General features: G+C 54.7%; 1 protein-coding gene across 2 annotated transcripts in view; it reads left to right on the top strand.

The window, feature by feature from the left end:
* The window catches only part of LOC136768240 (centrobin), a 33788-nt gene extending 24307 nt beyond the window's left edge, over nucleotides 1-9481 (top strand). Inside the window, exons 6-22 of one of the 2 annotated variants that reach the window (XM_066722334.1) lie at nucleotides 1-55; nucleotides 1669-1785; nucleotides 1956-2114; nucleotides 2242-2319; nucleotides 3409-3591; nucleotides 3672-3818; nucleotides 3927-4060; nucleotides 4178-4303; nucleotides 4448-4607; nucleotides 4833-5025; nucleotides 5206-5376; nucleotides 6973-7535; nucleotides 7670-7745; nucleotides 7832-7972; nucleotides 8533-8668; nucleotides 8778-8865; nucleotides 9275-9481. The exon at nucleotides 1-55 is cut by the window's left edge and continues 114 nt beyond it. In XM_066722334.1, coding sequence (XP_066578431.1) covers nucleotides 1-55; nucleotides 1669-1785; nucleotides 1956-2114; nucleotides 2242-2319; nucleotides 3409-3591; nucleotides 3672-3818; nucleotides 3927-4060; nucleotides 4178-4303; nucleotides 4448-4607; nucleotides 4833-5025; nucleotides 5206-5376; nucleotides 6973-7535; nucleotides 7670-7745; nucleotides 7832-7972; nucleotides 8533-8668; nucleotides 8778-8865; nucleotides 9275-9397 — 2650 coding nt within the window. In that variant the 3' untranslated portion in view covers nucleotides 9398-9481. The remainder of the gene's footprint in view (nucleotides 56-1668; nucleotides 1786-1955; nucleotides 2115-2241; nucleotides 2320-3408; nucleotides 3592-3671; nucleotides 3819-3926; nucleotides 4061-4177; nucleotides 4304-4447; nucleotides 4608-4832; nucleotides 5026-5205; nucleotides 5377-6972; nucleotides 7536-7669; nucleotides 7746-7831; nucleotides 7973-8532; nucleotides 8669-8777; nucleotides 8866-9274) is intronic. The other variant, XM_066722335.1, reaches the window with a different exon arrangement.
* Nucleotides 9482-13063: the final 3582 nt, after the last annotated feature.

The raw sequence follows: 13063 nt of genomic DNA, 5'->3' as shown, positions 1-13063 counted from the left end.
CCCCGAGACGCACATCCTGAGGGACAGCCTGGAGCGGGAGAGGACCAGGCGCAAGGTGCGTCTCACTGCGCCTGCGTCTATCACTGCGTCTGTGTGTCTCTATGTCTCACTGCGTCTCTGTGTGTCTCTGTGTCTCTTTGTCTCTCACTGTGTCTCTGTGTGTCTCTATGAGTCTCACTGCGCCTGCGTCTATCACTGCGTCTGTGTGTCTCTATGTCTCACTGCGTCTCTGTCTCTCTCACTGTGTCTGTGTGTTTCTGTTCGTCTCTGTGTCTCTCACTGCTTCTCTGTGCGTCTCTGTGCGTCTCTGTGTCTCGCTGCATCTCTGTGTCTCACTGTGTCTATGTGTGTTTCTGTTCATCTCTGTGTCTCTGTGTGTCTCACTGCGTCTGTGTGTCTCTCTGTCTCTGTGTGTCTCCGTGTCTTTATCCTTCTCTCCCCTGCCTCAGTACTGACTCTCGCCCTGTCCTCCGGTTGGAGATTAGCGCTGAGGGCCGCAGCTGCGCTGGGTGGGATCAGGCGCAGGCCGCAGCACCAGCCTGTAACCAGCTTTGACTAAGAACAACTTAAGAGATGAGAGAGCAGGAGGGAGGGATGAGGGGAGGAGAGAGAGGCTGCCCGTGTGTGTTGTCTTCCTGTTTTAAGTTGTATTTTTAACCCCTTGCTTGCCCCTCTCTCTGTTCCTGGCTCTCTCGCTCCCTCTCTCTCTCTCTCTCTCTCTCTCTTTGAGTGTCTGTGTGTGTCTGTCTGTGTGTGTGTTCAGTGTGTAAGTGTCTCTGTGTGTGTGTAGACAGTGTCTGTGTGTAGTCAGTGTGTGTGTGTGTGTGTGGTCAGTGTGTGTGTGTGTGTGTGTAGTCAGCATGTGAGTGTGTCTGTGTGTAGACAGTGCAAGAGTGTGTCACGTGTCAGTAAGCTGGTTGTGCGATTGAAAGTGCGCTGCTCTTCTCAGAAGGTCAGCTGGCCTGATCTGCTTACTGCACAACATTACCACACACTGTCATTACCACGCACGCACACACACACACACTCACACACACACACACACACTCACAGAGACACACACACTACCTCGCACTCACACACACAAACACACACACAGAGACACACGCGCACGCACACACACTCACACACACACAGAGACACACTCACACACACGCACACACACACACTCACACACACACAGAGACACACACACAGCCATTACCTCGCACTCATACACACAAACACAGACACACACTCTCTCACACACTCACACACAAACACACACAGACACACACAGACACACACACACTCACTACATTGTCTGACTTAACTCTCAAGTTTCTGAACTGAATCCAATTCAGTTGAATTAAGCAATTCCAGTTCAATTACAGTGTCCAATTAACTAATTGATTAGTGGGTGTTTTGGAGTGCAGAGTGTCACGTGGCCCTGGTCCCTGCAGTGCAGAGCCCGATCACAGGAACTGAATTTCAGAGAAACAGAATTATCTAACCCTCTCTCCTTCTGTCTCTCCCTCTCCTGCTCTCCCTCTTCCCTTCTCCCTTCTCCCTCTTCTCTCCTGCTCTCCCTGTTCCCTTCTCCTCTCCCTCACTACCTATCTTCTTCCCATCCTCCTCTCCTCTCCCGCTCTCCCTCTTCCCTTCTCCTCTCCCTCTCTCCGGAGGCAGCACTGCGAGGCGCAGCTCCAGTCTCTGCACAGTAAGACCCTGCAGCTGCAGCAGCAGTTGGCGATGGCCGTGTCAGCCGACAGGAAGAAGGACATCATGATCGAGCAGCTGGACAAGGTGAGGCGCCCAGGGTCAGGGGTCGGGGGTCAGAGGTCACAGCTTGGCACAGTTGGCACAGAGCAGCCTTACTAACCTAGAGGTTAGGTTTATGCCAGTGGGACTCCTCTCACGCCAAGTTTCTTGTCCTTTTTCCTTCTCTCTCTCTCTCTCTCTCTCTCTCTCCCCAGACCCTGGCCAAGGTGGTGGAGGGCTGGAAGAAGCACGAGGTGGAGAAGAGCGTGGCGGCACGGCGGCTGCAGGAGGACAAGGAATGCGTGGAGCGGGAGAGCGCCGCCCTGCTGGAAGAGAGGGGGCGGCTGGAGCGGGAGAGCACCGCCCTGCACGAGGTGAGGAGGCACTGAGGACATTTATCCAGTCCTTCACTCCATCATTTACTGATTTATTTAAAAATCTATAGCCGGTATTTATGTATATACTTAATTGGTTAATTGGGGGGTTGTTTCCCTGTCCCAGAGGCTGGCGCAGACGGACGCTGCCCTGCGGCGCGAGCAGAGGAGGCTGGAGGAGCTGCAGAGTGCCCACACGCGCCTGGTGAGCCCGGACCCCCACACACCCCCCAGAGACCCCCACACACCCCACAGACCCCGCTGACATCAGCCTCCTGTCCTCTCTCACGTTTTATTAGTTTTTTGTTTCGAACGATCGTTTAAACAGTTTTCTTCCGCTAATCTCATTGGACGAAACGCAAGAGAGCGACGCGACTCGGAGTAAACCTCTGTTAGGGAAGTAGTAGTGCAGTAGTAGTAGCATCGTTCTTGCCTGCAATATCAGGAATAGCAGCTGTGCGGACAGGAGCGCTACCGTCCGCGGCACCAGCGTCTATTTTGGAGCGAGCGCTCGGGCCAAGGTGCCTGCAGTGACCCTGTAATCCATGCTAATCCCCCAGTCACCGGGAGAGGGACAGGGTGGGGGTGCGGGAGGGACAGCCGGCACACTCACTGACTTAACCGTCTCACCTAATCTGATCAAACACCTGAGAGACACAGTCCAGTCCAGCGGGGTCTCAGCCCTGGTCCCGAGAGACACAGTCCAGTCCAGCAGGGTCTCGGCCCTGGTCCTGAGAGACACAGTCCAGTGGGGTCTCAGCCCTGGTCCCGAGAGACACAGTCCAGTCCAGCGGGGTCTCAGCCCTGGTCCCGAGAGACACAGTCCAGTCCAGCGGGGTCTCAGCCCTGGTCCCGAGAGACACAGTCCAGTCCAGCAGGGTCTCAGCCCTGGTCCTGAGAGACACAGTCCAGTCCAGCAGGGTCTCAGACCTGGTCCTGAGAGACACAGTCCAGTCCAGCAGGGTCTCCAGTAGAAAAGCACATGACCTTGTCCCTATTGTGATTATTATGATGATTAAGATGATTATAATGATTAGTAGTTTTATATCAATATGCTTATTACTGTTGTTCTTGTTATTGCACCTGTGTGTCCGTGTCTGTGCGTCTCCGTGTGTGTCTATGTGTCTGTGCACGTCCATGTGTGCATGTCGTGTGTGTGTGTGTATGTGTGTGTGTGTGTCGGTACGTGTCTGTGTGTGTGTCTGCTTGTCTGTCTGTATCTGTATCTGTGTGTGTGTGTGTGTGCGTGTCTGTGTCTGTGTCTGTATCTGTGTGTGTGTGTGTGTGTGTACAGGAGGGCGAGGCGGGGGGGCTGCGGCGTGCCCTGGCGGAGCAGACGGATCGTGCTCAGTGTGCGCAGGCGGCGCAGGTGGAGCTGCAGGAGGCGGCGGTGCTGTGGGAGAACAGAGAGAGGGAACTGCAGGAGCGGCTGGACCAGCAGGGGGCGCAGCTCAACACACAGATACACAACGAGAAGGTACTGCGGAGTGTACTGTAGTAAAGTGTACTACAGTGTGGTAAAGCAAAGTGTCATACAGGCGCTCTCTGTCTGCCCAGGCGGGGCGGGAGCAGGAGGCCCAGAGAGCCCGGGAGCTGCAGCAGGTTCTGGATTCGGTGCAGAGTGAGGTACAGCGCCTGGAGCGGGAGCTGGAGGAGACCCAACGAGCAAGGGACAGCGCCGGCATGGAGACCGCCCTGGCACAGGTACCACACCACACCATACAGCACCGCCCTGGCACAGGTACCACACCACACCACACTGCTGTCTGATTACTCATTTATTCTGTGTGTGTCTGTGTCTGTGTGTGACAGGCCCGGTTCGAGGCTCAGCGCTCTCAGCTGGAGGTGGAGATGAGGCTGTCAGTGGAGCAGCAGGTGACTGACCGGCTGAGACAGATCCACGAGGACAACGCACAGAGCACTGCAGCCCTGAGAGACACACACAGGTACGGCACAGAGCACCGCAGCCCTTAGAGAGACACACATGTACAGTGAGACGGGACGGGTAAAGACACTCTCTCTCTCTCTCTTTGTCTCTGTCTCTCTCTCTCTCTGTGCTGCAGGAAGCAGCTGCTGGAGATCAGTGCGCAGCACGAGAGGGAACTGACTGCGCAGCTAACGCAGTTCAGGACAGAGCTGCAGGAGAAGGAGGAGCGTCTGCGCACAGTGAGCCAGGAATACGAGAGCAGGTCAATGACCCACTGACTGACTGACTGACACACTGACTGACTGACTGACTGATACTGACTGACACACTGACTGACTGACTGACTCCACTGCGTGTGCATGCGTGTGACTGAGCGCCTCTCCCCTCCCTCCCTCTCGTGTCTCAGGGTGAGGGCGCTGCAGGAGGAGGGGAGGAGGCTGCAGGCCGGCCAGCGCAGGCAGGAGGCGCAGCGGGGGGAGCTGGTGGCTCAGCTGCAGGGCTTGCTGCGCTCCCACTGGGCCGAGGCGCTGAGGCTGCTGGGCTCCCAGAGCGGCCCCTACGGCCAGGTCAGGGCCCTCACTGACACACACACACTCACACAGACACACACACACACTGACACACACACTCACACACTGACAAACACTCACTAACACACACACACACACACACACACAGTAACACACACACACAGACAAGCACAGACCACACTCTCCATAATAATGACCAGATCAATTACAGTCTTCCTCCTCTTCCTCGCCGGTCTTTGGTCTCCGGTTCTCTTTCTCCAGGCGGACGGGTTCAGCCATCTGCCGGGCAACTCCAGCTCACAGCCCGGGCTCTGGGGGGCCTCCGAGGGGCCAGGGAGGGGGCTGGCGGAGCTTGTGGGTGCCGGAGGGGGCAAGGGCACCAGCCCCGGACCCCAGGACCCTGAGACACCGGGCTGGGGCCGAGAGACGGGCGCGGAGACGAAGACAGAGACGGGTAGGGTCTCATGATGTCTGTTCCCCTCTCCCTCTCTCTCTCCCCCTCTATCTCTCTGTTTTGGTCTCTATTTTATTATTTTTAGTTTAGTAAAGGTATTCAAATGTTCTCCCCTCCCTTCTCCCATCCCCCCTCTTGTCCCCTCTCCCATCCCCTCTCCCTCCCTCTCTGTCCCTGCAGTCTCTCCCTCTCTCCTCTCCCGGGCCGTGCCCCTCCTGCCCGCAGTGCAGCGCTCCTTCCTGCCGCTGAGGGAGGGAGGGGGAGGAGGCGTAGGGGGGGAGCTCAGCCTACTCTCGCTCAGTCCGGCCGACCTGTCCTTCCGGCCCCTGGAGCCGCAGCTGGACAGCACGGGTGAGTGACGCCCTGACAGCGCACTGACTGGGTGGGATGGGCTGGACTGCAGTTCTCCTCGCTGTTCAGCGCGAGTCGGTCTCTCTGCCCCCTCCCCTCTGTTTCCTGTCTGCTGTGCTCTGCCTCTGAAGCCCCCGGCAGCAGCGGGCCAATTAACTCGGATCAAACGAGCGTTTAATCAGCCCCTGAGACGCCTGGGGGGCCCCGGCAACCCCCCCGGCCTGCGCGGCGCGGCCTCTTCCTGCCCCTCAATTATTCACACAGCGTTCATTAATAACCACCAGGAACAGACGAGTGTTTACAGAGTCTCAGCTTTTTATTTGCAGTACTACTGTTGACTGTATTTATTGTTGTTATTATTGTTATCGATGTGGAACCCATTAAGCACACACACTGACGCACTCACTAACACACACACACACACACTGACACTGACGCACTCACTAACACACACACACACACACTGACACTGACACACTCACTAACACACACACACTGACACACACACACACACTGACACACTCACTAACACACACACACTGACACACACACTGACATACTCACTAACACACACACACTGACACACAACACACTGACACACACACACACTGACACTGACACACTCACTAACACACACACTGACACACACACACTGACACACTCACTAACACACACACACTGACACACACACACACACTGACACACAACACACTGACACTGACACACTCACTAACACACACACACTGACACACACACACACACACTGACATACTCACTAACACACACACACTGACACACACACACACTGACACACTCACTAACACACACACACTGACACACAACACACTGACACACACTGACACTGACACACTCACTAACACACACACACTGACACTGACACACTCACTAACACACACACACTGACACACACACACTGACATACTCACTAACACACACACACTGACACACACACACACTGACACACACTGACACACAACACACTGACACTGACACACTCACTAACACACACACACACTGACACACACACACTGACACACACACACACTGACACACTCACTAACACACACACACTGACACACAACACACTGACACACACTGACACTGACACACTCACTAACACACACACACACTGACACACACACACACTGACACACTCACTAACACACACACACTGACACACAACACACTGACACACACTGACACTGACACACTCACTAACACACACACACACTGACACACACACACTGACACACAACACACTGACACACACACACACTCACTAACACACACACACTGACACACACACACACTCACTAACACACACACACTGACACACACACACACTGACACACTCACTGACACACACACACACACGGACACACTCACTAACACACACACACTGACACACACACTGACACACTCACTAACACACACACACTGACACACAACACACTGACACACTCACTAAAACACACACATTGACACGCACACACTGACGCTCACACATACACACACATCACACTGTAGTTACACTGCGGCTGAACATGTCATCTCTGTGTCCTCGTCTCCTCTCAGCGCTGGGCGGCTGTGACCTGGAGGAGCTGGCGGGGAGGCGGCTGGCAGAGGAGAGCTGGAACAGCACGGAGAGGGGGAGGGAACAGGGACCTGGCACGGACAGAGACGCGGAGGGCCGCAGCCTGGTGCAGGAGCTCAGCGGCTACAGGCTGCGGCTCTCCGACGCCCAGAGGGAGAGCGGGCGCAGCACGGACAGAGAGAGGGGGAGGGAGAGCGGACACAGCACGGACAGAGAGAGGGAGAGGGGGAAGGAGAGTGGACACAGCACAGACAGAGAGAGGGAGAGAGCGAGGGACAAGGAAAGCAGCGCAGACAGGGATAGGGAGAGACCGAAAGAGAGCACGGACAGAGAGAGGGAGAGAGTGAGGGAGAACCGGACAGCTGGACACCCTGGACACAGCACAGAGGCCGTCCCTTGGCGAACAGGCAGCCCCCTCGGGACCGGGGGCGGCAGCGGGTACAGCATGGAGAGGACAGACCCCCGCCCGGACCTGGCAGGCAGATCCCTGCTGGACAGGGAGGGCGAGGGCAGACAGGAGGAGCTGCAGTACTACATCCAGCTGGTGAGGGGGAGGGTGCTGTGGGGGAGACTGTGATTGTGTGTGTGTGTGTGTGTGTGTGTGTGTCAGAGTCTGTCTCCCTGTCTCTCTCTTTGTGTGCTTCTCAGTCTTTCCCCCCCCTCCTCTCTCTCTCTCAGCTGCTGGACAGATCTCCCGGTGAGCCAGTGGACCCCCCAGCAGAGAAGGAGAGGGAGCAGCCGACCGCACACACAGGTAACCACACAGAGACACACACACACACACACACACACACACACGGGGGACCCAGGAGACACACTCACACACTCCTCTCTCTCCAGGTCTCAGCGCGAGGCCCCAGCCTGCAAGACAGTCCGTGCTGGGGCGTCCCCCGCCCTCCTCCTCCTCCGCTGCCGTCCTGAAGACCAAAGTTCGTCCCCTGTTGACCCCAGCGGCCCTGACGAAGGACAGAGCCGAGCCTGGTGAGTGCGGAGCAGGGAGGGGTGTCAGGTCTGTGGGTTGGTGTCTGTTTGTGTGTAGTAACGTGTGCATGGTTTCTGTAGTAACTTGTGTGTGTGTAGTATCCCGTGTGTGTAGTAACCTCTGTGTGTGTAAAGTATTCGGTGTGTGTGTGGTATCCCGTGTGTGGGTGTGTAGTAAGCCATGTGTGTGTAGTAACCTCTGTGATTGTGTGGGAAACAGTGTGTATGTCTGTAGTAAACTGTGTTTGTGTGTGTGTAGTAACCTGTGTCTATGTGTGTAGTAACTTGTGTGTGTGTGTAGTATCCCACGTCTATGTTTAGTAACCTCTGTGCTTGTGTGGGAAGCAGTGTGTGTAGCAATGTCTGTAGTAAACTGTGTGTGTAGTAACCCGTGTCTATGTGTGTATATGTAACCCGTGTGTGTAGTAACTGTGTGTGCATGTCTATGTGTGTAATAACTGTGTGTGTATAATTAACCTGTGTGTGTATAATTAACGTGTGTCTGTGTGTAGTAACCCGTGTGCGTGTGTGTGTGTAGTAACCCGTGTGCGTGTGTGCAGGCCCGGCGCGGGGTGGCGTCCTCTCCCCCAGGCAGGTCGGCCAGCTCTCCCGCCTCCTGGCGCAGCAGCCCTCCCCCTCCAGCCGGCCCACCATGCAGGAGCTGCTGGGATACCTGAGAGCCCTGGAGCCGCGCAGGTGAGCCCGGCGGTTGCGGGGGAGGGGGCGGGGGCGGGGTGTCCTTCGCTGCCTCTCACACACAGCCTGCGTTTCTTCTGCGCCCTCACCGTCTCTCCCTCCCTCTCAGCTCCGGCCAGGGGGAGGGCGCTGACTGGAGCGGTGTGTCTGACCACAGGAACACAGAGCAGCTCTGGGGGCCAGCCGAGAGGAAGGAGGTGAGTCACTGAGTGTGTGTGTGTGTGTGTCTGTGTGTGTGCAGTGTGTGTGAGAGTGAGTTAGTGTGTGTGTGTGTGTGTGTGTGCAGTGTGTGTGAGAGTGAGTTAGTGTGTGTGTGTGTGTGTGTGTGTCAGTGTCAGTGTGTGTGTGTGCAGTGTCTGTGAGAGTGAGTTAGTGTGTGTGTGTGTGTGTGTGTGTGTCAGTGTCAGTGTCAGTGTGTGTGTGTGCAGTGTCTGTGAGAGTGAGTTAGTGTGTGTGTGTGTGTGTGTGTGTCAGTGTGTGTGTGTGCAGTGTCTGTGAGAGTGAGTTAGTGTGTGTGTGTGTGTGTGTCAGTGTGTGTGTGTGCAGTGTCTGTGAGAGTGAGTTAGTGTGTGTGTGTGTGTTGTTGACACTGTCTGTGATTGACAGGTGCGCCACGCCCCGCCCTCCCGACCTGCAGGGGGCGACCGGAGCCAGAGCAGAGGGGGCAGGAGAGCCGGAGCCCCCCAGCACCGAGCCGCCCCGGCCCCCCGAGGGACAGTGTGGAGATAGAGGGGGGACTATGTCTGTGTGTGCGTTTTAGTCTGTATTAACGTTTATGCTAACTCATTCAAAATAAAGTCTAGTTTTGATACAGTGGAGCAGCGGTGTCACTTCCTGTGTGTCTGTCTCTGTCTCTGTCTCTGTGTCTCTCTCGCTCTGTGTCTCTGTGTGCGCCTCTGTGTGTCTCTGCATGTGTCTCTGTTACTGTGCGTATCTGTGTGTCTCTGCATGTGTCTCTGTGTGTCTCTCTTTCTGTGTCTCTCTCTGTCTCTGTCTTTCTGTGTCTCTCTCTGTGTATCTCTGTGTCTCCATGTCTCTGTCTCTCTCTCTCTGTCTTTCTGTCAGTGTGCTAGTCAGTCTGTTGTACAGCTGCCCTTAGATAGTTCAGTCTCTCTCTCTCTCTCTCTCTCTCTCTCTCTCTCTCTCTCTCTCTCTCTCTCTCTCTCTCTCTCTAATCCCTCGGTCTGATGGCCAGGTGATAATCCCACAATCCCTAATTTTAACGGGTGCAGTGTAATCTCATTATTCCCTGGGGGGCGGGGGGGCTGTGACCTTCGCTTGCTCTGCTCAGTCAAACACCTTCCCCTCTCTCTTCCCCTCCTGGCCTCTCCTCTCGTCCCTCGAAAGCTCGTTATAAAGGGGGCGCGGGTCCCATCTGTCCCACGGAGAGCCAACACCCTGCCCACGTCACACTCTTCCTGTCTCGCTTTCCCACTCTCGCCCTCACACTCTCACTCAATCCCAGTGTCTGTCACACTCTCTCCAGCCCTCATTCTCACTCTCTCTCACTCCCTGCACCTCTCACTCACACACACTCCCTCTCACTTTCTCACTCCCTGGCCCTCTCACTCACTCGCCCTCTCTCACTCACACACATTCCCTCTCACTCCCTGACCCTCTCCCTCTCTCACTCACACACACTCCCTCTCACTTTCTCACTTTCTGGCCCTTTCACTCACTCGCCCTCTCTCACTCACACACATTCCCTCTCACTCCCTGACCCTCTCCCTCTCTCACTCACACACATTCCCTCTCACTCCCTGACCCTCTCCCTCTCTCACTCACACACATTCCCTCTCACTCCCTGACCCTCTCCCTCTCTCACTCACACACACTCCCTCTCACTTTCTCACTCCCTGGCCCTCTCACTCACTCGCCCTCTCTCACTCACACACATTCCCTCTCACTCCCTGACTCACTCACTCCCTCACCCTCTCCCTCTCTCACTCACACACACTCCCTCTCACTTTCTCACTCCCTGGCCCTCTCACTCGCCCTCTCTCACATACACTCCCTCACCCTCTCCCTCTCTCACTCACACACACTCCCTGGCCCTCAATCATTCCTTCACCTTCTCTCACTCACACACACTCCCTCCCTCGCCCTCTCACTCAAACACTCTCCCAGTGCCTGTCGCACTCTCTCGAGCACTCCCTCACTCCCTGACCCTCTCACTTACTCGGCCTCACCTGACTCTGGGGTCTCAACGCTGGACAGAAACCCCCCCAAACTACAGCGTCCCTCTCCCTCCATCTCTCAGTGTCCCTCTGTCTTTTCACACTTTCACCCCACGAAGTCTCTCTCTTTCTCTCTCTCTGTCACACACACACACTGGAGCTGCAGATTAAAGCGCACACACACACACACACACACACACACACACAGCCGTTCTCTCCCTCCCTCCCTCCCTCTCTCCCTCTCTCCCTCTCTCTGGGTTCATCGCCAGTGGGAGAGATCTGGAGAGACGCGTAATTGACCGCAGCAGGGTCTCCACTCCACTCCGGCGAACACGGTTTGGGGTCCGACCCAGTCCAGCCGGCCGAGGCGGAGGTCACTCAACACACTCACCCCACTGCTCTCCCGGGGACAGGGACGCACGGATTAAACGCGAAGATAAACTGCACACCTGCGCGTCTGGAGCCTGGGGGTCGCATGGGAGTACAGCTGAGCACACGGGAGACGGACAGCAGACCTGTTTGCGGGCAGGAGTGCAATTCTAGTGATTTTTATTATCTGGGATATTTCACTTTGCTTTATTTGATATTTTAATGAGCTGCTGATCACGGCGCCGTGTCTGAGCGGATACAATCTCGGCTGCTGAGGAGTTGAGAAGAAGAAGAAATTCTCTCCATCATCCTGTCTGGCATATTCCTCTCTCTCTCTCTCTCTCTCTCTCTCTCTCTCTCTCTCTCGCTCTACTTCTGTTCTGTTTCTCAATCGTGGTGTTGCCAAAAGAGAAAGAGAGCTGGGAGTTTCAAAACGAGAACAGGAGGAAACAACCCGATAATGGTGTTTAAATAAGTACCTCGGCAGCGCAAGGTAAGCGTTTAGTCGTGCAGTGTGTGTATTGTGTGAAGTGTGTGTAATGTGTTGCGGTGTGTGTAGTGTGTGATGTGTGTGTAGTGTGTTGAGGTGTGTGTAGTGTGTGTAGTATGTTGTGGTGTGTGCAGTGTGTGTAGTATGTTGTGGTGTGTGCAGTGTGTTGCAGTGTGTGTAGTATGTGATGTGTGTGTAGTATGTTGTGGTGTGTGCAGTGTGTGTAGTATGTTGTGGTGTGTGCAGTGTGTTGCAGTGTGTTGCGGTGTGCGCTGCTGTCCCTCTGTCAGATTAGCCCCTCGCTGCGCTCAGTCCTGAGGCAGATAATCGCCGCGGCTCGGTAAGTCTCTCAGAAGTGAAGGTTTAAGGTTCGGGCTTTAGGGTTTCCAATCCGCTTTTCCTGCTACAAGTCTGCTTCGATTCCCGTGATTTAATCCGGGCACCTGTCTGTCTGTCCACCTGTGTGTGTGTCTGTCTGTCTGTCCATTTGTGTGTGTGTGTGTGTGTCTGTCTGTCTGTCTGTGTATGTGTGTGTGTGTGTGTGTGTCTCTGTCTGTCCATTTGTGTGTGTGTGTGTGTCTGTCTCTGTGTGTCTGTGTGCGTGTCTGTCCATCTGTGTGTCTGTCTCTGTGCGTCTTTTTGACTGTATGCCTCTGTACGTGTTTGCACCTGTGTGTACATGTCTGTCTCTCTGGAGGACCGTTTGAAGTGCCGTTACATACAGGGGTGTTCTGGAGTGAATCCATCCATCCATCCACCCCTCCCTGGCCTGTCCTCCGCCTCTGCCCCGCTAATGGGTTTATTCACCCGTGCGTGTATAAATATATTCGGGCTCCGTCGGGCGCTTTAAGCCGCTGACACACCGGGACACCGGGTTACACAATCCGCGCCCAGCGGCGCAGCATGAACACGTTTCTCCTCAGATGTCCTTTTCTTTCATTTTAAGCGCTCTGGCGACACACTGCCGTCATTAAAGTACTGTGCAATGCCATCTTATTATAGTTCATAGCTATTATAATTGCTACAATATATCACATTATTTTGACACACAATTGTTAATTTCTACATCTTAGTTTATACTAGAACAGTGGTCCCCAGCCCTGGTGCCGGAGGAGCCCCTACCCTGCTGGTTTTGTTTCAACAGAGCTCTCAATTACTTAATTGAACCTTAATTTACTATTAATATCCTAAATCAGAGCCTTTTAATTGTTTTAAACAGTAGGGGAGTTAAGTTTAGAATTGTATATATAACTTATTAAAGAACCAACTCGTTTATTACACAATTTAAAAAGTAAAATCGAAGCAGATTGTAAATTCAGTTAAGATTCAATTAAGTATTTGAGAGCTCGGTTGGCACAA

This window comes from Amia ocellicauda, chromosome 14 (assembly GCF_036373705.1).
Source record: "Amia ocellicauda isolate fAmiCal2 chromosome 14, fAmiCal2.hap1, whole genome shotgun sequence".
NCBI lineage: Eukaryota > Metazoa > Chordata > Actinopteri > Amiiformes > Amiidae > Amia > Amia ocellicauda.
This window is presented reverse-complemented; position numbering and strand designations above follow the sequence as displayed.